At 40.7% G+C, this 26,873-nt stretch overlaps 2 protein-coding genes across 2 annotated transcripts in view; both read right to left on the reverse strand.

The window, feature by feature from the left end:
• Positions 1 to 1,331: 1,331 nt before the first annotated feature.
• Positions 1,332 to 9,434, reverse strand: hspb12 (heat shock protein, alpha-crystallin-related, b12). The gene is made up of 3 exons (XM_084716353.1): positions 8,979 to 9,434; positions 4,742 to 4,902; positions 1,332 to 1,709 (listed from the first exon to the last, which is right to left on the reverse strand). Exons 1-3 carry the CDS (start codon positions 9,223 to 9,225, stop codon positions 1,518 to 1,520), a joined length of 600 nt encoding a protein of 199 aa, XP_084572479.1. The 5' UTR covers positions 9,226 to 9,434; the 3' UTR covers positions 1,332 to 1,517.
• An 8,654-nt stretch (positions 9,435 to 18,088) lies between these two features.
• The window catches only part of fam131ab (family with sequence similarity 131 member Ab), a 30,524-nt gene continuing 21,739 nt past the window's right edge, over positions 18,089 to 26,873 (reverse strand). The window contains exons 4-5 of the mRNA XM_084717005.1: positions 22,748 to 22,879; positions 18,089 to 21,375 (exon numbers count right to left, since the gene is read on the reverse strand). Of these exons, the coding sequence (XP_084573131.1) occupies positions 20,720 to 21,375; positions 22,748 to 22,879 (788 nt within the window). The 3' untranslated portion in view covers positions 18,089 to 20,719. The remainder of the gene's footprint in view (positions 21,376 to 22,747; positions 22,880 to 26,873) is intronic.

Below are 26,873 nucleotides of genomic sequence, written 5' to 3' on the forward strand. Positions count from 1 at the left end.
CTGTTTCACAACTGGGCTGTGAACATGTGTGTGTGAGTGACCGACTGTGTGCCTATCTGAGTGTGTGCAAGGTCTCCAAGACTGAGACAGAAGAGTGAAGAATGAGTTGGAACAAAGCGTGGCTGCAATCTCTCATCTGCATTGCGATGAATGAGGTTAGAAACACTTGAGCGGCGTTGAGCCTTGTTGAGCAGAGCGCCATCTGTCTGTGCTGACGCCGCCCTCATTTCTGGTGAATATTAAATAAAGGTGTCACTCGAAACAGTCTTCCTGCCTCCCAGCAACTGCTACAGTGTAGGATGTGCTTGTCGCACTTGGAGACTGATTGATGTAATCGCTGGTAAGAGGTGCAGACGGGCCTCTAGAGACAGACACTCTGCTCTCTGTCTGTGTGGGCACAAATGTCTCCATCAGTGCCATATCTATAGATTAAGTATACTAAGATGACTGTCAGTCTGCAGTTTTACAGATTTAAAGGGTTAAAGGGATAGTACTTTTTTAAGTGTGGTTGTATGAGGGACTTTTCTAGTCGGTGTATTCCCTGCTGTATATTGATTAACATGCCCCCATTTTAATGAAACAGAGGGGCTGACAGGGGTGAATTTATACAGGCATATTTATGTGAGCTTTAAGTTATTGTGCTGTTGGTCATAAGTAAGCCAAACGATTAAGTAAAGGTGCCTTCTTAGATACCTTTACTGAAGTAATTTATTCTGTTTTTTCATTACTGTTGTTTGTAGCCTACTCTGTCCATACCATGTTACCATGGTCTTGAATTCATAAATCAGACTAAGAGTTAGGGAATAATGGGCCTCCACAGGTTTTGTAATTCAACTGTGTGTGGGCAGACACAGGTAGAGGAGATGAGTCGTGACGGGCATGAAATTTCATTTTGCCTCAGTGTAAAGCCTCACGTCATTTTAATTATCTTGATTCTTATCAATGGCTCAGGACAAGTGTTTGGTTGTTGTTGGAGCCGTTGATGCAAATGTTTACCCATTTACTCCAGACGAGAGAGACTCACTGTGAGCTCAAATCTGCTGACTTACTTTGTCAAGATTTAAGTTAAACTAGATGGTAGAGTTTTCAAACAAACAAATCCAGTGCTGGACTGTGTGGAGTGATAACAAGCACAACCCAGTTCTCTCTTCTCTTGTTTGTTTATTTTCCCTACATAAAGTAATTTAATCGAGTTCCACTGAGTTTTCTCTTGGTCATCAGTGACCACCTGCAGTGGCTGTATGTCCCACTAGTGAGGCCCGCCCCACAGTTTGAGAACCACTGCATTAAACAGCCATCACAAATAACAAAAGCCTCTCATACATTTTTTGTAAAATCACATTTATTGCATGTTAAAGAAAAAAATCTTCAGACAGCCTAGCTTAACACTACAGACAAAAGTGATGACATTGACAAACTCATTTAAATGCCATTTATGGCTTGATAGGTGAGTGTACCTCACTGCCATCACTATAACAAAATGATAATATTAAAACAATGGTCACTGAGGCCAGAGGTCAAAGGTGAGCTTCACTGCAGTAGATGGGAACATCAAGTGACTCCGGCCCACCCAGTGTTGTGGTCCGACGGACACTCACCACCAGGGTACCATCAGGATTAAGGGTTCCACTGACCGACAGAGGGTCCATATCCTCTGGGAACAGCGACTTATGGGTGAATGTGTCACTGACGCTTCCATCATCAAGTACCTGAAGGACAGAGACAGAATGTTACATCATTTTTTCACCAAAATTAGTGTGTTAATGCAAATGTGACTGACTTCCAGTAGACCAGCTTGCCTCGTGTTTGCAGGAGAGAAGAGTGAAAAATGTTTTTAAGGGTTTGTGTGTTCATCTCTCAGTACATTTGTAGCCTTTACCTCAGTTTCTGTGGTTTGAAGTTTAATTTCTCACCTGTGACGTTGTTTGTACTTTCAGGGATTTGCTTTATTTTACTGTTTGTTGTACAGGAGTTGTGTTAAGTTACTGCCAATGAAAACCCAACATTTTCTGATTTTTCTGCTTCATAGTAAAAGCTTTTTAACAAAATAATAAGGGAGTTTTATTGTGAGGAAGTTATAGGATATTTATTCACTGTTTAACAGCAAGTCAGCTTAAATACACACCTTAAAGCCATTGCGAATTCCACTGTGCTGGCCTGATGCAGCGAGTCAAATCAAGTAGCATGCATGTATGGAAAAGGGAAGACAGGGCAAAGGAGTTGCAGAGGTTACTGACTGAGGTGAAAAGCGTTAATTGCCTCTGCTGGAAAAGGGCTGAAAATCAGCATTTCCACCCGGGTTCATGTTTCCACCACTGATGACCAGAGCTGGAGCTGATAAATACCTGTGACTTCTGCAGAGTCACGTGACCTGAGAGTGAATGCTGATTGTATATTTTCTCATTGAAGAGAAAGCTGCTGTAAGTGGTTAAACAGTAGCGAAAAGATGATGCAAAGAAAGGTCATCAAGCACTGGAGGATAAGAAGAGAAAGTGAGAAGAGCGACGGGGCCAAAAAAGGCGTGAGGGTGAGAAAACAGGGTGAGAACCAGTGAAAAGGAAAGAGGTGAAGAGGTCAGTGCCTCTCAGCTGGTGGAGAGAGAGAAAAACAGGGAGGAGAGAGGGAATGAAATGAACACTGACTAGTTCTCTCTGAAGACCTTTTTATGCTGTTACAGGTCTTTAATGTGAGTTGAACAGTTGTGGATTTTTGCCAATTTGTCTGCTGACCCCTGTTAAAATGATCTTCCTGCACCGCAGCAGAGGCTCTCCCTCCTTCTTCTACTCTCACCTTTTAAACATGATTAACATCAAACTGTGAGGGAGGAGAGAGAGAGAGAGCAGGACAGGCAGCAGGCAAGCTGCAGTTTGTCTGCAGATTTACTGACAGAACGTGTCTGAATCTGACATAATGGACATGATGCAGTTTGTTTGATTATATTTGTTACAGAGCTGATCAATCACTGTTTGGTCATGAGAAGACACTAATATCGCCTCATTATCTGCAGCAGCATGTACAGTAGGGATGCAACTAATGATATTTTCAACATATCCTCACACCTACATGACAGAACAGGTCAGTTGCCAATTACTCCAAAAATGCCAGACATTATTGGTGGAGAGTACCAACAGCAATGGGCTTAACAGAGATTAAATACCAGTGGCACACCGTGACTATTAGAGCTGGGACTTCGGTTTGGCTGCTCTAAAAATGTAGCAAAATAGAGAAAGATTTTGCTGGAATAAGCAGCAAGCAGTCAGGTAGCTTGTGACGTGTTTGTAGTGTGTAGCTGCCATATCCAAAAAACCCAGAGGACAGCAAACACCACACAATGACAGCAGAATAATTAGTGATTTTTACAAAACACTAATTGACTTTCTGTTTGACACAGGAGTTGAACTCCAGTCTCCTGGGTGAAATACTGTTCATTTGAGCCATTCATCCATCCCAGGTCCTCCATATGAGGACTTTCTCACTCTATATGTTTCCTGTCACACTTATCACATCCACTGAGGTCATTGCCTCACAATAAGATGATGAAGTCAGAATAAGCTACTTGGACATTTGACCTACGTGTTGGTTTCCCAATCATTTTGGCCACTGACCTTGAAGAATTAAATAATGTCTACTTGTGACCCTTCATCCTCAGTGGAGTACAATTTTGAGGATGTTGTACTTCAGTATTTCCATTTTATGCTACTTTCTACTTCTCTACATTTTAGAAGCAAACACAGCACTGTCCTTTTTACTTATTTACATTTTTTGACATCTTCTTTTACTCGTTAATGCAGATGGAAACCAAGAACAGCTAAGCTTGGAATTCTTTATTTAAATGCCATTACCTCAAGCTCACGAGTCAGCCTAATTATTTTGTTATCTCAAGATAACAAAGCTAATTTTCTTCTGATAACAGCTTAATGTATCTGTTATCTCTGGAAAACAAAAGATTTCTTGGGATAATTTATCACGAGAGTTTTGTTTCCCAGCCTCTCATCTTTGGGATCTATAAAACAAAATTGTTTGCTCTAACAATGTAACTGCAGCAAACAAAACCACATATTTATGTCTTGACTTAAAATTGTGATGATACAAAGTTGGAAATCATTTGATTTATCTATTCCTTTATATGAAATGGGAAAGCAGCAAATCCACATTTCTGAGAAGCTGGATAAAGGACTTAAATAACTGATCAATCCGAATTCAGTTTTTGTTGAATTATTTTCTGTGGATCGACAAACATATTAAATGACTAATCATTTCAACACCATTATGTAGTAGTTTTTGTTGCATTTATATTATAGTATTAGCATAATAATGGATTTAAGAAGATTTAGTTAATGATTCACTTGCCAGTCTGAATATTATTCAGTAATTATCTGGTTTTATTTTTGCATGAAAATGGTCACATTTTAAAGATGTTGAGTGCTGTCAGTGCTGCAGATCAGATCCAAAATACAACTGACTAAAGCTGTGTTTGCCACACGTTCAAGTAAGTTCCTTCTTAGCTCCAATTCATTTCCACTGTCCTATGACAACTGTGTTCGTGTGTGTGTTCATGTGTGTGTGTGTGTGTGTGTGTGTGTGTGTGTGTGTGTGTGTGTGTGTGTGTGTGTGTGTGTGTGCGCGTGTGTGTGTGAAAACACACCTGAATCATTTTCACATCTGCTCTGCTAATTGGAGTTCACATCATCAGAAGTATAAAAACACACCTCTGCTAATTTATACTCGCACACATACGAACCTTCTGGGCGTGAATGACTACATGGTGGTTGTAGGCCATCACTACTACGTCATGTGGCTCAAACTGGCTGACGTCAGCTGATATGTAGTAGCTGTCTCCTAGACATCGCACCCCACCACCTGTGCTGCTCTGCCGGCTGGTCACAGCGCCACCTACAGGAGCTGCAGAAGAACAACAACACAGGGGATCTAATTAGGACAACATCTCGAGGTGTGAGAGAACATCAGGAGCAGGGAAAGGATGTTAAAACGGTTGTTTAAACATTTCAGTTTCATACAGAAATATGTGTAAAGAAGAATACAATTAATGGAATATCATGGCAACATCAATAGTACTGGTGTTGAGAGGTTTGTTGAAATGTAGGAATGAAAAGTATTGGCTCCATATGAAAGAGTTTGGGACATGTTTTATATGATAACATGAGATAATCAACCCGTCAAAAGTTTGTGTCCTCTTATTACTTTGAATGTTTATCAGAGATCAGGAATGCCTTGCTTGCATGCATAGAAAGTGTCAAGAAAACTGTAGCAATTGATTCAAGCTGCAAATGTTAGATCAAAGAGTACTTATAACTGATGAACACACAGCAGCTGAACTACCATACAAGCAGGCAATGCAGCTGCATCAGGGCCCGTAATCTGTCTCAAATAAATAACAATACAATCACACAAAATAAGTTTTTTATACTATATGGGCAAATAGTATATTGAGTCATAACTGTCACATTTCTACATTAAGTTTAAATAAGGATTCATGGGTGATTTGATGTTCAAAAATGTACAGGTGTACCCGTGTGGCATTCTGGGTTATTGCAATTATGTACAAGTGTAATATTACTGTCATGTCAAGTGTAAAGACAAATGAGAAACAAGCAATGAAGTACAAACACAAAAGTGTGTTTCAGAAGCAAAAACTGAATGAAGCACCGATTATCAGACTCTCTAAAAACTTGATATTCCACCCAGATGGCCGTGGTTTTGCAGGACATAGCAGTGCATGCTTCAGCAAGCTCATGGGCAGGCTTTCAGTCACTGCCGATTAAACTATATTTCCATTTGTGCTAAGGTCTGCTGTCACTGATTATATTTTGTGTGAAGGTGTGCCATCACCTATTAGTTTTCATCTTCGTGCACAGTCATGAATTATGTTTTCATCTGTTATGGTGCTCTCCTCTGAGTCTCTGAGTGACTCTCTGCTAAATTACAGCGGTCTGTTTTCCTGTTCATTCATTCATTACCTGTAACCACTTCTCCTTGAAGGGCCACAGAGAGGCTGGAGTCTATCCCAGCTGACACTGGGCGAGAGCCGGGTACATCCTGGACAGGTTGCCAGTTTACCACATGGCAACCTGGCTCACACATAAAGACAAACAGCTACTCACACTCCCATTCACACCTATGAGCAATTTAGAGTCAGCAATTATCCTATAAACCTGCATGTTTTTGGACTGTGTAGATATGATTTATTATATATATTATAGACATATTGCAATGTCTTATTTACTTATTTAATATAATTACTGAACACTTGGGGGCTTCTTATATTCAAGCCAAGCATTATTGCTGAGTTGGTTGGGGTGTTTTAGTATTTTAAGTTCAGACTAGAACAGGCCTTTACAATTCATGAGAGACTGAAGTTTCTGTTTTGGCTGTAAATGTGGTTTACTGCTACTCTGTCTAGAAAGAGAGCATTTTTCACTAAAGATGAGACTCAGTAAGAGCATCAAACACTTGTGGGTCTAATTTTTTATTTAATGTGACATTTGAGCGCTGAAATATTCCAAACGGGTCAGCTACGTCAAATTTTAAACCCATTTATTGATTATGCTTTAATCTGCCTGTAGCGTTACACCAGTAATAAACCTTTTTTTTATTGTGGTTGTTACTGCTTTGTTCGCCAGCAGAAATGTTTTAACACTTCATATTAAGTCTTTAGATGCTCACATGTTTTATATCTGCAGCGCTCCACTTTTTCTTTCATTTTTCCACATTAGTTCTTTATGTGGCCCAGTAGACGATGTCTGGAGCCACACAGACTCTTTTTCTCACAGAGCACAGAAGCTCTTTCAGCTCTGGCTCATTACTTTCTCTGAGCCGCAGGTCTTTTTCTTCTCTATGGCGTTTTTCTTTCAATCAACCCACCACTGTAATGTGAAATTCTAATGCATCTTTCCTGCTGCTACAGAAAATGAATGAAAAAGGCTCTATCCTGTGCCTGAAAAACTGCTGCCCAGGTGCCCATGAGCGAGGCACTAAAGCTTCAAATGCTCCTGTAAAGTTGTTATATTGCTTGAAGAAGGGTCAGTCAAACTTTGTTATACATCATACCAGGATATTGAGGTAATTCGTCAAAGGTCATGGCTATTTGGCCTATTCGTGGGTAAAAAAACAAATAATCTGTTGATTTCAATTGTTTGGATCATGATTTTGACACATTTGTATGCATTACTTTTCTGTTAAACAACCATTTTTTTTTTTTTTTTTTTTTTTTTTTTTGCTATCTTGCCTGAACCCAAACTTCTGCAATACCTTAATAAATTAAGGCTGATAAGCCAACCGTCATGCTCCTTCAGTCTGCTGGCCAGATATTGTATATCCGGACATCTATCTATAGTCAGTAGAATCACCAGGTTGTCTGTTAATAACCAAGCTGTTCATAGCGAGCTGTTGATCTGGGCTAGGTTGAGGTTTTGTTGGAGACTACGGTCATATTTACTAATGCTGCTATACTGCATGACTGCACTCCAGCAGCCTCCCACTCAAGCTGTTAGCTCTCCATCAGTAGTATCTGTCACCAGCATCATTTAGCTGTGTACCATAGTGACACTGAAAATTCATATGTGACTCAAATTTTGGTGTGAATGCCTTACTTACTAATGCATTTGTTTCTTGTTTCTTATTCTGCATCATTTAAAGCATTTACAAGGAGGTTTTTTTTTTACTTTAATTAAACTGTCTCAGTTTAATACTGATGCCTCTGTATGATAGCTGTTCTTAATGCCTGCCACCAGGTCAGAGTCTCCATTAAATCAGATGAATCCCACATTTACAGTGACTAGTATGCTGGCCAATTAAAAAGAAGCAGGAGGAGATTTTTATTTAGATAATTTTTTTGTGATATTTTGTTATCATTACGGGAAAACACTACCGCTTTTGTACACACTAAAATCAACAAAATATACATAAACATAATATAACCCTTGATCAGTAATTCCTCCTAAGTCCACAGATTTATAACAGGCCTGTTAAGCTTTGGATTTTCTCAACATCAAGTGTTGTTTATGTACTATGTACGCTCACTAATAAGAGTGATACTGGGTCTAATAGACTAAGATTAACTTGCTGTTTAACCATGCGTTTGGGTTCGCATATGCGTAGTGTTAGTTTCTGAGGACATGCACAGCCATCACTCCAAATGGACAGAGGATACGCGAGGCAGTCATGAAGCGTAGGGATGCGTGGGGGTGCGTATGTGAACGTATAGTTAAAAGCAAATATATTTCCGCCTTAAGGCTAAATAGTCAATGCTCTGCCTGTAAAGAGTCTTGATGGTGGTGTATTTTTTAACCCTTCCAACACCACAAAAATAAGAGTGTAAGGAATGGATAGTGTGTTTTTTTTCTTTAATGTAAGATGAAATGTCAGTATGTCCTAACTACCTTACTACCTCACATTTACATTTGTCAAACACATGTGAATCCCAAAAGTCTTTTCTCTCGAAAAATTAAAAGTGAAAATATGGATCATACTGTAGGACCATCATCAAGTGGTGAGGCTGCAGTTTTTTTCATTGGGGATGTGCGGCTGTAGCTTCAGTCTTTTAGCATAATCTCCCAAACTGTATGTACTTAGCTATCAAGTCCACAAACAAGACACTTTGAAAGAATGAGATCTTTTCACTTTTCACTCAAACAACTTCACAATCAAGTAAATAAAACCAAATTTTAAGTAAGCTTAATAAGCAGATATAAAGGAATCATAACTTAATATTTGCTGAACATTTTCAAGGCAACTGGTTTTCTAATTTTTTATCATCAGCTCATCAACTCATTAGATTTTTCAGTGAATCTGCCAACAGTTGTGATTTCATTTTGTCTACCTCTTTCTGAAATAAAGGTCCAAACTACTATTGGTGGTAAATCCCTAAACGTTATTAAACTGCATTTGCAGTGTGGTAAGAAAAAGGTTGACAGACATTGCAACAGTAATGGACTTTGGCAATCAGTCGGTTCCCTTACCAGTGTGTCCATAGGAGGATCTGCTGTGTCTGCCAAAGGGGGCCAAACAGCTGGGTCCCCCAGGGCCCTCTTCTCCAAACAGACTGGGATGATCAGCAGAGTCTAGAAACGGCTCAAAAAGGGGATCCAGAGAATCGGACGATCCGCCTAGTGAGCCCTCCGACCGATAGGAGCTGGAGGTGCTGTAACGTGACGATGAGTGGTAAGATGAGGAGGATCTGCGGCTGGAAGATGTCAGGGATGCCATACCCGAGGATATGCAGTAGCCTTTCACACTTGCACACAGACTTAGAAAACACACTCCCACTCTCAATATGCCCTAGCTTCAGAAAAAAGACCCTTTCTCAGATTTGATTCCTGTGCCTCCTCAGAATAGATACTGACAAATACAGTCAAAGAAGTGGGTTACTAAAAGCTACTAGGCTCTCACTCATTGTCCAGGGGTCTTTGATGTGGGGTTTTATAAAGCCCTGGTGCATTGTGGGTTAGTAGAGCACAGTGTGGACTCCATAGCATTCTTTCTGTAGCCATAAATGGCAGTTTGTCCAACCACTGTTGCCAAGAATGTAACGGACAAACTGATAAGGAGTGGAGACCCCTTCTTATTCAGACACACACTCACACACAGTGAAGATAAGGCTGAAGGGGGCCTCTTGGAGATGCTTCTAGCGTGTGGTCAGAAATAGAAGAGTGGTGAGTGGTCAGGTCGTCCGTTAGACTGACCAAGCACACAATGTGCACACTTTATCAATAATGCAAGAGAAAACTAGCCATTTAAGTTCTGCTTACCTGCTAATGGAATAACAGATACACTCTAAAGTTCAAATCTGAAATGGAGAGTGCTTCCTGGGAGACCAGATTCAAGGCCAAAATCACAAAATGTGCAAAATGCCATTTAGTCTGACAAAAGCCAAAGTATATACAGCCCTGGTTGACCTTTACAACTCGTCTTTAAAAGCTTTAATTGAAGTGGCATTTGCCTACTGACAACAGTACTGCATGTCCATGCTGACATTCAAGACTGTCATATTAATACTTTTGTTTTATATATGTGTGTTTTTCCATTTGAGGATGTGAAAAATGACATTCAGCAGCACATCATGTTGCCCTTCAGGATAATATAGTCTCAGTCCTGGCAGGGACACTTCATATGTGAGCTATAAAGCTGAAACAATCCAGTTAATACAAGCAGCATACATCAACATGACAGTCCCAATTTGTGCTCTCAGGTGAAACACTTGTATTTGTCCTTGTGTAAAATACTTTGCATTAATAAATTGTCTATGGCATATTTTTTTAAAAGGCTTTTCAAAACATAGTTAAAAAAATACACACAGTATGTGACCTGAAAAAAGTGCAGGATAATAGATAGATGACTGTTTTCAAATGTAGAGACTCAGATGTCTCCTTCAATTCCTCACAGTCAGCAGTAGAAGAGTTATTCCTACGTTCACATGGTCCTATCTATCTATCAGTCCTATCTAGCACCTCATAAGTTATGGATTAAGGCTGAGCATACAACAGAGGACCTTTGGATCTTAGGGCCCTGAGAAAATAGGACTCTATTTATGACCTTGGGAACAAAAAAACCTTGGAAAATAGGACACTGGAAACATAGAACCTTGGGAACTAGGACCTTGTTTACATAGGACCCTGGGAACATAGGACCCTGAGAACACAGGACCTTTGAAACATAGGACACTGGGAACATAGGACCCTGGGAACAAAGAACCTTGGAAACTTAGGACCCTGGGAGTTCATCTCTTCAGCTCTCCAGCCAGAGTTTGCTACTTAAGTCTTAGTCTCTGGAACACAATATCTCTCCCAACCCCTAACATTTGGTGCATCTTCATGAGGTGCACCAGCATAATTCAGAGAGATGGAAAGATGAAATAATGTTTATGAGGTGAATGTAAATAAGCTGCAGATTAGCTGTGGGGAGAAAAAAATCATTAAAGAAACATTTAGCATTTCTGAGCATCAATTAATCATTGTCAGATCAACCATCTTCCAAAATCCTCTGAGAACAACATGGTCAAGACCAGTAACTGCTGTGTTTTATGTCTGTCTCTATTTAACTCTATTCCTGTATGCCTTTCCCAATGCAAAGTCCAAACTTTGTTTACTTGGTACTAACAAATGTCTTATGTTAGGGCGCTGTAACTGTCAGAAATTCAAGAAAAGTATCTGTTTGCACTGGAATTACTTTTCTTGATAGGTAACTCCAGCGGCGATGCTTCCAAATTTAATGCCTGACATAATTCAAAATGCAGGGATGTCAGTCTGTTAGTCAGAGAGTCTACCATTACATTCTATCTGCCAGAGAGTGTTGACTTGGGGAATTAGCTTGTTAGCATTTCATCTGTACTGATGTACAATGTGAAGTAGCACAGCTGTAGAATATTCCTATTTGAGCAATTTCATATTTGCTTATACTTACACTAATTCAAAAGTACAGCTTCACGTAGAACCTGTATTGGAAAACGGTCAAAGAGTTACAGACATCTTATTAAGTTTCAGAAATGAAACCTCAGATATCAGGATTTATTTAAGTCCTGACTCAGATACTGCTGGTTATGTACAGTTCACTGCCTGTGTGGCAGCCACTCAGGCCTGAGCCTAAAAAACTGATTTTTCACTCTGATCTGATCTTTTCATGGCTGCCTGACCTGGGAAGATCAGATGAGTTTCCACCCTGTTTCCACAGTCATGACAAGATGACATTTGTACCACAACAAAAAGATTCATCTTTTTTTAGTGTGTGATCTGATGCTGTTCAACTGATGCATGCTGAACATGCTGACACTAATGACATAAACCTTTATAAGCTATTTAGGTTGCTTTAGAAACCCACTTTTTTGCCAGATGAAAAGATCATTAAAGGAAATCATTGTGCTATTTTCCTGATATATCTGAATAATCGCTCTTGGTAAGAACAAAGGCTATTGTCGGTTTAGGAATGTGATTGATGCATTATATTATATTATGATAAATGCAGTGTCTCAGTGACTCAGAGTCTGTTTCTCTTCTGTTTCAGAGGGAGTCTGGTGCGCTGTCTGCTCGGTAACCCAGGTGACAAGAAATGATGAAAAGAGGGGCAAATACAGACAACAGAGTAGATAGAGTTTGAGGGGCAGGTTTGCAGAAGATCTGAGATTCCCAGGTGATTTGTATGCCTTACCTCTGAGTATGGTCTGTGCACTCACTGGTCTGTAAACAGCACGGTCCTCAGGTGCATCCAGGAAGGTTTGACACTGGCTCTCACTGAACATCTGAGTGGCGTTTTTTTTTAAACAGACTTCTGTCTGCAAAGCCAAAGTGTAAGTCCTGATACAAGGTCACTTACTAGCCACATGAATGGACAATGGATACTAACCTAAAGGTAGAAAATCCACCAACACTTGCTGCAACATGGAGAATAATGCCACATCCTTGTAACACCTGACATCAAGGTCTGCAAGGCTGCAGAGGTGTGTCAGTCACACCTATGATATGATTCTCCCCTCTTGCTTCTAGCTGTGAACATGAAACTCTGTTGGAGTGCTGATGGCGTTTATTACTCCAAAGAACATCGACTCAAGGTTCAAACATTCAAACAACTACCAGGCTTGATAAAGAATTGCTGAATAACTTACTATAAGAGTTAAATATTTAAGACCTCCCTCACCAGAAATTTTACCCCACTGGGTAGTGTCAATGTTGATTTCTATCAGCCATGACTGTGATCACTCCCTGACTTTAAAGGAATAGCTCAATATTTTGGAAAATACACTTCATCATTTTATTGCTGATGATTAGATAAGAGGATCGATACCACTCTGTCTGTGTGAGAGGCAATTAGCATAGCTTAGCATAAATAATAGAAGCAGGGGAAGCATCTCTGTTGAAAGATTTGAGTGCAAATAACATTAAAGCTCTCTAATTAACACAATGTATCTGCTTTGGTAGCAGTCTTGTCATCTAACTGTTGTGAAAGTGAATAAGCATGTTTCCCATGACATCATTGTATTTTCAGTTGCCTATATTTAACCAAACCTCGTACATTAAAGTGGCAGATCAGAAGATGCTAATATTTTTGAGGTCAGATTTTCATTCATTCAATACCCAATACCCATGGTTTGGGCAAAAACATATGGGATTGTGAGGCAGAAAAGTTGCAGTTGAAAAAGGCCATATTTCTACTGTCTACCTCGTGATCATCACAACAAAAGATGAAATAGTTTTCTATTTCTATTTCTACAGTTGTAACATCTGAGAATCGGACCGCTTGAATTTTGTTTCAGTGTCTCATTGACACCCTAAACAACACACTCCCATGCAGTCTTCTGCACTCTGCACTCCTTGCTGGCTCACTCTCTCAAAGCAAGCAGAATACAACGTTTTGGGAATGTTGTTTTTATATTTTGGTATAGACCCATTCAACCAGTGCTTCAGGATAACGGATAACCTGGCCAAGACATCCTCTTCCATGTGTCAGTCATTTGTTTACAGTCCATTTAGCAATTTGAGATGTAAGGATTGATTACATGTGAGCTAATCTGTTTAAATAGATGTCTATGTCTATGTGCATTCATGTAGATACATTTTTTAAAGGGCAAATCAAAAGTTAAATTATTGTCAGACAAATAGCCATTGGGTTCAGAAACTGCACTTCTCCAATGTGTTCCTCCTCTTAGGATCTCCACATGGACTGTTTACCTGCATTCAACCAAAGCCTGCTCAAACATGACTGATCAGGCTTTTGTTTGGTGTTTCTTATAGAACATTTTTCCTTTCATATTCACATTTTTGGACACCTCATCACGGAAAATATGGTTTACATTCCAACAAACCAGATCTGTCTGCTTGTTCCAAGGTTTCAAAACGTGGATGATCACACACACACATACCAGCCTTTGTTCAGAATCCATCACATCCTGCTCTGATATTTCCCTCCCCTCCCTCTGCTGACCCACCAAATGGATTACTGCGCTCCTCGGGGGACGATGATGTCATGGAAAAATGAAATACCTATTGCTGTAGGATCAGTAAGACCCAGTGCAGTTACTTCTTTGCTCTGGTAATAACTTAATAATGATGATGTCGTCATGTCAGGGAGCTAATTGCAGCAGGCTTTATGATGTGCGTGCCACAGTGAATGTCCAGGAGTGAATGATGTTGAAAGAGCTGAATGTTACAGTTCATTATCTAATCATAACCATAAAACGCTACATGGAATCTAGTGAGATTAATGGAACTCTACACACTTCTCTAATCTATGTTTAAAGGATATATTAAAGGATACATTTACTTTATGTATATTTACTGTAAATTGTAAAATGAACATGACGTGTCAACAGAGACTTAAGGAAACACGCGAAGCAGAAATACTTTCTTCTCTGACAGCAACGCTCCTGCCATCATGTTCTCCTTTCTTTTCTGGGCTGCAATGTCAGTTTTTATTTGCCAAATTCATTTTTATTCACTTTACATTGAGTTCAAATTACCGCCAAACATTCACCAGATGAGTTACTGTCTGTTTATGAGTCGTAAGAAATCATTAATAGTATTTGAGAAGTTGTGGATGTCAACAGCAGTTAAATTGAGAAGTAAATTAATGGAGTCTGGTAGGCAAAAAAAAAAAAAAAACAGATAGCCACTCAACTCCAGAATGTGTATTTTTTAAGCAGTGGGCTTTTGTTTTGAGGATAACCGGCTTAACTTTACAATGACAGTCGGTTGACTGACAAACAGCTTATCAACGCATATGTCAGTGTCAAAGTACAGTACATTGTCTTGTACTCATGTTCAGTGTCCCTGCAGCCTGCAGACAACCTGCCAGAGTGTCGAGCCTGCGGAGGAAGAAGAGGCGTAGAAAACAATTTGTTTCAACCGTGTAAGAGATGATGTACAGTGAGCAGGTCATTACTGTGAAATAAACCCAGGCAGGGTGGTGCAGGACTTGACACAAATATGATGAATTTTTAATCACTGAAGACATTTAATTCACAATAATGACTTGCTCACTGTACATTATCCTGCTTATTACATGGCTTCTTACTTTTAAAAAAAGATATTAAAAACCTGTAATAATAATAATATTGATCAGAAATATTAAAATGAAAATATTTTTAAATGATTATATCGCTCCTCCAGAGTCAGTGATCAGAATTGCATCCACAGCAGCAGACTGTTCTTCACCGCAACATTATACAGAAATAACAGACCTGAGATTGCTGTAATTAACCAATTAAAATCAAGTATTCAACAAAATAATAATATATAAAAATGATATATTAAACGAGGCTTTCATTTATTTGATATACCATGGCTAAAAATGGCTATTTGAACTGCTGTACTCATTTTTGAATGCATGTTCTTTGTGTTGCAATGCCTACAACTCTTGTCCCTATGTATACATGAAAAATAATCACATCACACCAGATTTGTATTTTTTGCAAAGAACAATAACAATATTTTATTAACTTGAAATAATATCAGATGCAGCAAACAAAGATTCATTTTTCAAATCCAAGGTGGCAAAAATCAAATAATTACATTCAGCCAAAAGAGGAAGAAAATTATTAAAAAGGAAAAACGGAGAAAAAAGAAGGACAGAATTGAGATCTCAGAGGGAGGAGAGGGTTGAGTGTGAGTGTTTGACTGATGCTGATGGTGATATGCAACCCACTTAGGATGTGGATGGGACAGTACATTCATTTTGGGTCATCTATTTTCCTCATACCCTGTTAGTTCATGGTGCCTTTGTCTCTGTTGGGTGAGTTGTATGGCTTTGCTCTCTGAACTCTCACATAAGCCTCTGTTCAGTCTGTGTGTGTGTGTGTGTGTGTGTGTGTGTGGGCCTGGTGTCACCCGACCCCCCAAGGACTGTGGGACGTTTTAATTAAGACGGTGGAGGCTAATGTGGGTTAAACGTCCACCATTTCTCTCTCTGTATCCAGTTCCTACAGCAGTTTTCACACTTTCAGCCTCAGCTGTGTTTGCAGGTTTTGTCCTAATATTCACCACTGGGGGCCGGTGGTGTGGTGAGAACGGTCCCCGGGCCCTTCAGCTTTGTTCTAAAATGGTAAGTAGGCTATAGGGTGACGGGGGCGCCTCCACCGTCTGAATATTCATACGACCTCCTGCCTTGACACTGTCCAACAGATGTTTTGATGTCTTTTTTTAGCATTGGGTTCTCCCGCCTCTACCACACACACACACACAGAATCTGGAGCTCCTCTCTGATAAGTGTCCAATGTCAGCGCTCGCCTGAAGCAACAAACTGAAACACACTGCCTGGAGACACACACTCACACCAAAAGAAACATGTCACACTCTAATAAAGACATCTGTCTGACTCAAGGACAGCAGGGTGTTCATGTGTCATTAGGCTACACAATATTCATCATTTCCAAACAGGGAGGCCAGAAAGAAACACTTCCCTTCATCATCCACTGCTTTCCACAAACCACCAAGAGTTTTCTGGGACAGCTAACCTCAAAAGATGTCACTTAGAAAAAGCGTGTGGCGTGAGGAGGGGGTAAAGAGAAAGAGTGAAGGGGAAAAAGACACAAGGGTGGAAAAATAAAAGACAGACAGGAGAGATACACATCTCCTGTTCGTCAGGCGGTTTCATAATCGCGGGCTAATTGCCTGTCGGCAAAGGTAGCACTCAGACGTCCTCTTGGTTATGTAATGAGCCCCCTGTGGGGATGAATGGATGGAGGGAGGGAAAGAAAGTGAGGATGCAAAGAGGAAAGGACAGAGACAGAGGGGTGGGAGGAGATGAGAGGAGGGTGAGGGGACAGGAAATGACAGGACAGAGACAGAAGGATGGAGAGGGGAGACATTCATCAGGCTGTCTGCATGTGTATGTCATCGGGAATTCTTCTATTTCTATTCTTATGAGGACAAAATGTTCTCACAAGGATAGAAAGATATAGAAATCCACCAAAATGCCACTTCTACAAAGAGACTAGGACTTGGATTGGGGGTTAGGATTAGATTTAGGATGGGGTTAGGGCGAAGGTTAAGACTGGATGAATGAATGTAGTCATAGTCAACAATAAATACACACTCCATGTGCAGAGGTGGGAAGCTAAAAAGTACAAATACTTTGTTATTGTATTTAAAGCAACTAAAAGGAATTTCCACTGTAAAATTTAATGTCAAAAATAAAAATATCTAAGTAAAAATTTCCTGATCCTTCCTTTCCTTCATCTGATTTCAGCCAGGTGGCAGCCACTAATAATAACTTTACAGAAATAGCTGACTGATTTTAAACTACACTACACAAAAAGATTTTGTAGTCCTAGAGAGGAGGGCATTTACTGGTGTGATGAATTGTAAATTCTCTATTTTAATTGCAGTTTGTGCTTATTATGTAAACTTTTACTATGAACTGAGAAAAGGAGAACACAGGTCGGTTTTGGCCCCACCTCCTATGTTACTTTATGCTGTTTACAAGGTTTATTATTTAAAGGTAGGTCAGCTCAATTTGTGTGACTTATTAACGTTAAAATACCCTTTGCTTCTGGCAGTCTTGTGAATGGGAAGACTGTTAAACCAAACGCCATTCATAAAACAGGTGTTTTTACGGTACACCATCACAAAGACTCTTCTGTGATTCACTTCGATCTACAGGCACAATTGGCACTCGGTAACATCATTAACTAACCTGTGATGAATTGTTTACCACAGACAGAAACTAAACAACTGACTGGCCCAACACTACAGTGCTTGTTTTCACCAGTCGAAGTGTATGCGGCTCATACCACTTAACAGGATCGATAGGGGGGCGTGAACAAAAAAAATCTGTATCAAAAGGTGTTGTGTTCATGTGCAAATTATTTCAAACATGGAGTCAGCCCTCTATTGAATATATATTTTCAATTACATAATATGTATTGGGGGGACAACCTCATGCTTTTTAGAAGTTGGGATGGACATGTTCCCTCCATTGTCCCTGGGATCTGCGCCTAAGAATATGAGTTGAAGTTCAGTTAGCTTTGCAAAGAAACAGCCTGTAGAAATATCCTTATTAAGTAAATTTTAACTTTTTTATGTGTACATTTCAGAGCCTGTAGTTTTTCACTTGTACTTGAGTAAAAAAGATGAATGAGTACTTCTACTTTTACCAGAGTCTTTTTTACACAACTATCTCTACTTTTAGTTGACTACAAATGTGTGTACTTCTGCACCGCTGTTCATATAAGAGAGAGAACAAGACAGCTTGGTGAATGAAAAACGCATCACACCAAGGTGCCCGTCTTCTGTCACACACACTCACATAATTACACACACACACTGCCCGAGGAGAGGACAGGGACACTCAGATAGACAGACAGAGCAAATGCACTGTGGTGGACAGACTGATAAATAGAGGAGGAGGAGGAGAGGGGGATGAACAATGGAGTGTTCTCGTCACTGCGCCAGGACAAAAGCACAACCTCGCCTCGCCAGCATCGCCCAGCTTTTAATGTCAACGAAAAGGACAATTGTCCCTTTGTAACCTCCAGCCACAGCGGGAGAATACACACAAACTGATTTTAGGAGCATTTTACTCTGCACTTGCTCATTTAGGGAGGAGAGGACGTGATGATGGTGATGGTGCAACCTGGGAAGTCAAAGGTGATGAATGAAAGGCACAGCTTCAATGGTTCCCCCTGAGTTGCTGCTGTCTTTTCTGCCTCTCCTGACTGGAACTCTTCATTTTCAGTTCAGAAATTGGCTCATCCTGCCTGTGTTTTCAAAAAAAAGTCCAGATGTTATGTACTGTATGCTTTTTTTTTTTTTTTTAGAGTTTTATCTCCAGCACCAGTAAAAGTTCAACCTCCAACGAGAGCTCAGCTACACCAGACACTGCTTTAAAGGGAATCGCTGCATTGGAGGGGTTTTGGAATGAATATACAGTGCAAGCTTAAGGAGCTCGCTGACATCTTACAATACAGCCACAGACACAATCACACAAACATTTGCACAAAACCATACAGACTCGCACATTGAGGCTTATCTAAACAGTCAAACAACATTAAAGAAGGATGTGAGGACTAAATCTGTGCTTTAATTATTTGTAGAAAATAACTACGCACACCAGACTTTCACTCTCACAAACGCACCCACGCAAGCACACTCACACACATGCGGAGGATGAGAGATGAGTGGTGTTATGCATGCGGGCAGGATGCATTGATGCTCTGGTCCAATGGGATTTCCTGAGTTGTATGAATGACAGTCCCTCTGGGAGAACCTCAACGGGGCTCCTCACATCGCCATGGAGATGGGAGTTTCTGCATGTGTCACATAAACATGCCACTTTGCAAACATCATAGAAAAGAAGGGAAAGTATAGAATAAAAGGCAAAGCTTCTCAGGAGTCAGTATGAGAGGAAAGAAAAAAGAAAAAACAGGAGCTCTTCATGAGGATCATGACATATGGCGATAACAAACCGTATCACAGTATCCTCTTTTGAAATAAAAAATAAAATAAAAACTTTTTGTTCACATTGTATTGTTATTTTTTCCCATTAAACTATATCACACAGTGATAACGAAGAAAAGGAGAAATCTACAGCCACGTTAGCTTCGTGCAAAAAACCACATACACTGGCACGCCGCATAGGCAAAGAGATCAAAGCAAGACAACGCATACAAAAATATAGAAAATCTCCGATGCAACTCGTCTCTTCACAGAAAGAAAGCTTTTCTGTCTTCTCCACCTGCGCCACATCTTGCCAAACACCTACCACCAAAGGGTCACTTCAGGAACATTCTGTCAGTGTTGTTGTCGTCATTGCTGCTGCTGCTGCTGTGTATTTTTTTTTTAAGACAACCAAAGTTCTTGTGTTTCCATGCAGGAATCCACAGAACCCCAAAAATATCCAGTAGCTATAGTAGATCATTATGGCGGACGTCCATCATAATGATGTTTGGAATAATGTGAACAACAACATGTTGGAGTGATAGAAAACTAGTACAATAAAAGCATATCATTTCTGTCATATAATTTGTGACAAATCTTTTTTTAAACTTTGTTATTTTAAAATACATACTATGTCCTGTCACTTTGAAGACATTCCAGCATTTGCTCATAATTGGTAGTGACAGGGTTAAATAGTTTGGCATACTCAGCAAGCCATGCCCGAAAGGATGCTATTTTGTCTCTTGCAAAGGAGGGGGGAAGAGGGAGGGAGGAGGGGGGCAGGTCCCAGGATGCAGTGTCAACCCTCTCTCCCACCATGGATGGGAGACGCTAGGGGAGGTGGGCGGGGTGTTATACAGAACAGCTGAGATTACAAACCGTGCTCAAGACTGGGTCAGCCCATCGATTTCAGCACTTGCAAAACACATGCAAAGATAAGTCAAAGTTTTGGACTCAGTCATTCTGTCTGCCATGTCGGTGGCGTCCGTTTTAAGAGGCGCCTCACAGGTAGGGACGGAGCCAAAAACTGTGAGCGTCATACCCACACGTAGCATAGCTGGACTGCTGCAGCGCGTCCAGTGTTCACACTGATAGAAAAGATTGTTTGGACGCCTTCAAAGAAAATAGAGTCGAATGGGGACAAAAGCAGTTACGAGGTGGAAAGGATGATTTGAAATGCTGCAAGTAAGGCAAGGACAGATGCTTCAGTCAAACAAAAAAAAACATGCGTGGAGGTTTTTCAGATACCATGGAAGAGAGGGGGGAAGTTGTTGCAAAAAAAAGAAATCCCTCTAAAGAGCTCAGAGGGATCAAACACTGAGGTGAGATGATGAGAGGAGTCATTGGTTGTTTGGCTCTCCTGCCCTCTCCTCTTCCTCCTCGTCCTCCTCATCAAGAGACACAACCCCAGAGGAGGCCACATCGGAGACCCTCCTGCGTGGGTCATAGTTGGGTGGGTACTCCACTCCGTTGCCCTCCGCCTCCACCTGGCACACGGTGCTCTCATAGTCCTTGCAGGGAGTGTCATCGTCCTCACCAGGCGACAGGTATGTCTCAGAGTAAGACATGGAGTAACAAGGAGAGTCCTGACCCCCACAGGGCCTGATGCCCCGCCCTCCCCCTCCAAGGCTGTGGAAGCTGCAGTCCCCTCCACCGAGCCCACTCTGCCCCGCCCTCTGAAGTCGGGCCAGCAACAGCTCCTCCCCTCCCTGCAGCGCAGACAGGATCTTGGCAGCGAGCTCAGCGGCGTTGCTGTGGGAGTGGGTGCCACGGTGGCCGCCCAGGTCGCGCAGAAGCGGGTGGTGCTCATCCAGGCTGCAGAGGCTGGAGCATAGGGTGTCTGGGGAGCCGGCCGTCGGGGATGGCTCTCCGCTGCCGCCTCCCTCTCCGCCCCCTCCTCCTCCTCCACCCTCACAGCAGGGCCCTCGCAGGCCCAAGTGCTGGCAAAGCTGGCTGTGGATCAGGTCCTTCAAGTAGGGAGGATATGACGGAACATCTAGAGGGAACAGATACAGACTGTGAGCATGATGTCCTGAAGAAGAAGCACAATGATAAGAGAAGAAATATGAATTGAGACTGAAATATTCTGTAGGGTTATTAAGTGGCCGCAGCATTAAATATGAGCAGGAAATACAAATGATGAATGGTGAAAAGAAATGTAGCAAAGCACCTGCAAAAGGTGGAGGAGAAGATGTAAACAAAGGTTTTAAAAAGAAAAAACTGCTTTAAGGGCATTTATGAATATCATCTAACCTTTTCCTGCAAAACACCTAAGTATAACAAACTATCTAACCAATCCAAGTAGCAGTAGATGATGCTGATTTTGCCAGTGTCTGGTTGTCTGATTGGTTTTGAAAGAGTTATATCTGGCTTATATAACAGCAGTTTCCTGTCAGAAAATTCTGTCTGAGATCAAGGTAAAGTGGAGTTAAATATATGCTATATTTTAAATATAGCATAAACCTAACCATTTTTCTAGGAGAGCCTTTTTTAAGTGGCTAAAATACATTTTGGTGCTGACCATGTTCACAGCTGTACAGCTTCTCCAAACTGTTTCCACTGTAGCTAATACACTTACTTTGCAACCCCACTCCAAACAATCCAGATCATTTCTTTAATGCCAAGCAAATAAAAATGATATCTCTGCTCTAAGGAAGAAGAATTTGCATGTGAAAGCAAAAAAATGTTACAAAGCATTGCATATACAGTAGCAACTAAAGTGAATGAATTAATATATGACATATATACAATGTGACATTGTACAAAAAGTAGGGTTTTTTGCACAGTGCATGAAGAGAGAGAGAGAGAGATGGAATGAAGAGATTAATGTCATATCCAGGCTTGTGTGTGCGAAGCTCCTTTCACTAAATGGCCTTTTCCAGAAGGTAAGAATCAGTAGATTAATATAGGAAGATATGAAAGCAGCACTGAGCTGAATGTTATTAGCTGCAGGACAGGTTATTGGTGGTTCAGTGTAATCAAGATGAAAGCTGTGGTATACAAACACCCACACACATTCACGTACACAGCCATGGTCAAATACACTGTGTGTATTTATAACCCACTTACACACCATCCTCACACAGACACTGTCTCTGCAGCAAAGGAAATGATATTAAACTTGCAGGAGGGATATCAAATTGCGCCGAGGAACAAAAAAAAAATGTTGGGAGGGGAAGAAAACTAGGGCACTGGGACAATGAAAGATACAGAGAGGCAGAGAGAGATGGATGAGGAAGAGGGTGTGTGAGAGGGTATTAGGAAGGAAGGCGACAATATGAAGGAAATAAATGTGATTTAGCTTTATCACACTACACTCTGTGTGTGTGTGTGTGTGTGTGTGTGTGTGTGTGTGTGTGTGTGTGTACCTGTGCTCTGTGTGGTGGGCTCGTTGGCAGGCAGAAAGTCCTCGTCATATGAGTCATCGTTGGACTCGTCGCCGTCCACAGAGGACCAGGCCCTCAGTTTAGCCTCTGCTATGGCGAACTGCTCGGCCACACCTGCATAGACACACACATACACACATAAGCTGCACGTGTACATACGCAAATACATGGTTGGCATGGTAACAATGAAGCAGCGAGCAGGCCATTGTGTCTCCATGTCATGCAGCTGTTTTTGACTGGCAGGTCTGTGTGAGGAAAAAAGTGCAGGCGTAGTATTAGATTGGGCAGAGACAGTTTTCCCATTATAGTCAATGTTCCTGAGCGGTCATTTGGCGGGTACGCTTAAGATGGCCGTCACTGAGGGTTTGATGGTGTTGTTATGCAGGTTGCATTCCTGCCAGTGAGACAGGAGACAACAAATTGGAAGAATGACAAAGAAAATCACAGACAATGTCTGTATGTTATTGGAAGTACTGTGGAGGGCTCATTCATGAAAATGGACTTTGATCTTAAGTTTGACTTAAGCAGAAAACCAGGTTTAAGTAGTTATTTATAAAACCTTACTCTGATGTGAAAATGATCTTATCTCTAAGCAAAGTCTGGATGTGACTGCAGTGATTTTCCTGCTGGTTATGTAGAGGTACTGTAGTTTGGGATGCATATGTTCCCAAGCCTGGGTGGAAACTCTGTATTAGCTTTATGAGCAGTGTAATAGGAATGAACATTTAAAGGTGTCAAGAATTAATAGCAACAAACTCCCAGGTGATGTGCTTGACTTTGCTTCACTGGTCACCCCACTATTGAGTCCACTGAATAATGCATGTTGGATCTCATCTTCCAAAAAATTTGCTTTTTTTTTAGTTTTGATGGTAATTCCTTACTAAACCCTCATTTGTGGTAACATTATATTAGGAGAAATGACTGATTGTAAGGAAGGTGTTGACAATTTTAAGTTAATTTGAGATGTATGAATCACAGGTGTTTAAGTTATGAATTTTCCTCTCAGAACCTTCTTAAAAGGATTTTTTTTTATGCCTAGTATCTTTTATGAATCAAACTTAAGCACACCATCATAAATGATCTAAAATCAAGTACATATTTGAGAACAATTTTATCGATGAGGCCCCCAAATTTAAAGTCACAATCTTGGAAAAACTGAGCCAACACAGTGTCATGACAGTTGGCACACAAAAGTTAATCTGTTAGTTTTCTGTACATCAACGCAGTATTTGCATTTTTTTTGTGACAGTCTTGAAACAAATTTATTATCCACTGTTGTTCTCATTCAAAAGTCAAGTAAACATATATGTATATGTAACATTTGGTTACAGTTTGAAAATAAAGTTTGCTTAGATGGTTACAGTTTGTGAGGTGAAGGAAATGATAATGGATTGGGTTAAAATAACCACTCACATGGGAACCTACATTTACTCTTATCACTTTGAAAGTCATGCTCACTGTCAGAAAGTAAAAGTAAAATGACTATTTCATGAATTGCCATGATAGAAAAACACACATGTAAGGCCCCAGAGAGGACATCAGTGCGCGTGTGTGTCTGTCTGAGGTGACTCAGCATGTGCCAGAACCAGTAAACCACAAGGTCCAAGTGACCAATCGCCTCCAATCATCTTCAGGAGCTGGCCAATCAGAGAGGAAGCCTCCCTCTGTCTTTTTCTCTTCCTCTCTCTGCTGAGCTCCTCTTCCCCTCAGTCCATCTGTTTTGTATTCCTCCCTGTTCATCCGCTGTCTCCTTCATGTCACACCTTTCCTCCAATCGCTCCTCTGAATAAAATGCTTTATCGACTCTCCTCATTCCTACTATTCTTTTTTTTTTCAGCATGCAAACTTTTAGCCTTGGCCCCTCACTTCTCATTTTGATTCCTATCTCTCTGACTCATTCTCCTCCGTCTCCTTCTCTTTAAGTCTCTCTCTCTGACTCTCTCTGGTCAATGCTCAGTATTCACGCGTTGTGTCCCAGAGAGAGAGAGATCGATGCTCTCATTCATCTTCCACTTTAGCTGAGCCCTGAACTCTCCTCACAAACATGACCACATCTTCCAGCAAACGCAGCCATGTAGGCTACTCTTTAGTTCTCCGTCGAAAGCATTATTAATTTCTTTAACTCAGGAAAGAGGAGAGTTTTCACCTGCATACAAAGTTTTCTATGCCACTGACCCACATACCACACAGCAACAGGGAGAGAGATAGGGTACGCCTACAGATAGATCACCTCTCTCTTTTCTCCCTGTAGAAATTATGATTTTTATTATATGATACAAATAGTATGGACAACCAATTTCAACTTTCAATGGTGCAGATTGTTAAATAAATAATAGAGCTGAGCTGATTCCTCGTTGTAACCGTCACCATCCATTACAGAAATCTGTCGATTAGCATAATGTGCGTCAATGCATCGCAATGAACTGCTGCGCCTGGCCAAAGCATGGATTCACCTGGAGATCCAACTGCAGCAAACAAACCTAATCACGATCATCTAAAATGTGGGAGCATTTTAGACAGTATGCATGTAATATTATGGTTCTCTCTGAGCTGCACAAGCTGAAATGGCTCATCACAGAAGAACAACTGCTCTGTACAAGCACTTGAAATGAAAGCCCTGGAGCGACCTGTTTGTTTCAGCGAGACTGCATTGATTCTAAATGTTTCCTCATTGCCCCCATGTTATTAGTAATTTCCGCACCACTCCTGTTAACATTCCTCCATGCTTGATCTAATGATGTGGGCTGCTTTAAGTTTTCTCTTCACTTTAACAACACTTTAATGTATGAGTGAAAAACTTGCTACAACTAACGTTACAGACTGTTGTTACAATTTGTAAATCCCTTCATTTCCTTACTCCACACTGATGCAAACATACATTGCCAGGGATTATTTTACTGGCATATTACTCCAGTGATGAAATAAATACATGTAATAACCAGTTTAAGTTTTAAGTCAAGTACTTCAGCAAAAATACTGATTGCTGAGTTCAGACACAGTGATTACTGAAAATAACATACGGCACAGCAATCCTTTTTAATGAGATCCACTATTTTTCTGATCAATTAGTGGAGTCTATTAAATATAGGGTGGAAATTAGACCAATTTTAAAATATGTCAGCATTATCATTGTTCTAATGTTCTTTTTGTGTGGATTTTTCAGGATTATGATTGAATAATATATAGAAATATTAGTTAGACAAGTTTTTGATATTGTTATATTAATTTAGATAGATTAGTTAGATTCATCATTAGGTGTAGTCCTAATAAATTAATATTAAGAAGAAATGGTTTAAAGCTGTATGTAGAAATTACATTTGTAATATATATGGTTGTTGGCAAACTGGCCTCCGTTGGGTCTCGGAGCCTGTTACGGTCACGGTCCAGCCGCGTTCACTCGGAGCTCTTAGTCTAGAGTCAGCTAGTAGGGCCGCTCTCCCTCCTAATGTACATCTATGGTCCACTTTAGCTGCAGAGCAGGGAAGGGTGTACTGTACAGCTCTATAGGCTACTGTAAACACCAAATATATATAGTCCCTCCCTATAGCTGCCTGTTTTACAGGAACCACGTACAATAAGCAATAAGTACTCCACTGTTTGTTTAAGAAAAACTGGCACACTTCTGACATAATGTTTTTGTCAAAGTACACCAGCACTGCAATCTGTTGCATTGTTAGGTTGTGCTGTCGCTTTTAGCAAAAACATGTGCTCCAACACACTAGTTGAGATTGTTGCTGGGACGGTGTAAACCTGGTAAGCAGGACTGTTCAGTCGGCATACACCCCTGATACACTACAGTGCACCAGAAACTGGAATACTGCCACTCTAATACACACAACCACACATGTACTTTCAAATAATTCTCACTCTCACACTGTCTCTTTCATTCATACAAGCACACACACACACACACACACACACACACACACACACACACACACACACACACACACACACACACACAGTGACATAAGCCTCTCTCTGCGCTGGCAAGCCAGTTTCATGCACTATAGAGAGACACTGCAGGATTAACTTTATGTGTGTGTGTATGTGTGTGTGTTGGCAGAAGTCATTCTATCAGTAGGACATCTCCACCTGAATTTGCAAT

This window comes from Lutjanus erythropterus, chromosome 4 (genome assembly GCF_056507025.1).
Source record: "Lutjanus erythropterus isolate fLutEry1 chromosome 4, fLutEry1.hap2, whole genome shotgun sequence".
Taxonomy (NCBI): Eukaryota; Metazoa; Chordata; class Actinopteri; order Lutjaniformes; family Lutjanidae; genus Lutjanus; species Lutjanus erythropterus.

Excerpts from the sequence above, each read along its gene's own strand:
- hspb12 (XM_084716353.1), bottom strand. The coding sequence starts at position 9,225 with ATGGCATCCCTGACATCTTCCAGCCGCAGATCCTCCTCATCTTACCAC. Across the intron at positions 4,903-8,978 it reads ATCCTCCTATGGACACACTG|CTCCTGTAGGTGGCGCTGTG; the intron begins GTAAGGGAACCG and ends GTTCTTCTGCAG. Across the intron at positions 1,710-4,741 it reads TAGTCATTCACGCCCAGAAG|GTACTTGATGATGGAAGCGT; the intron begins GTTCGTATGTGT and ends TCTGTCCTTCAG.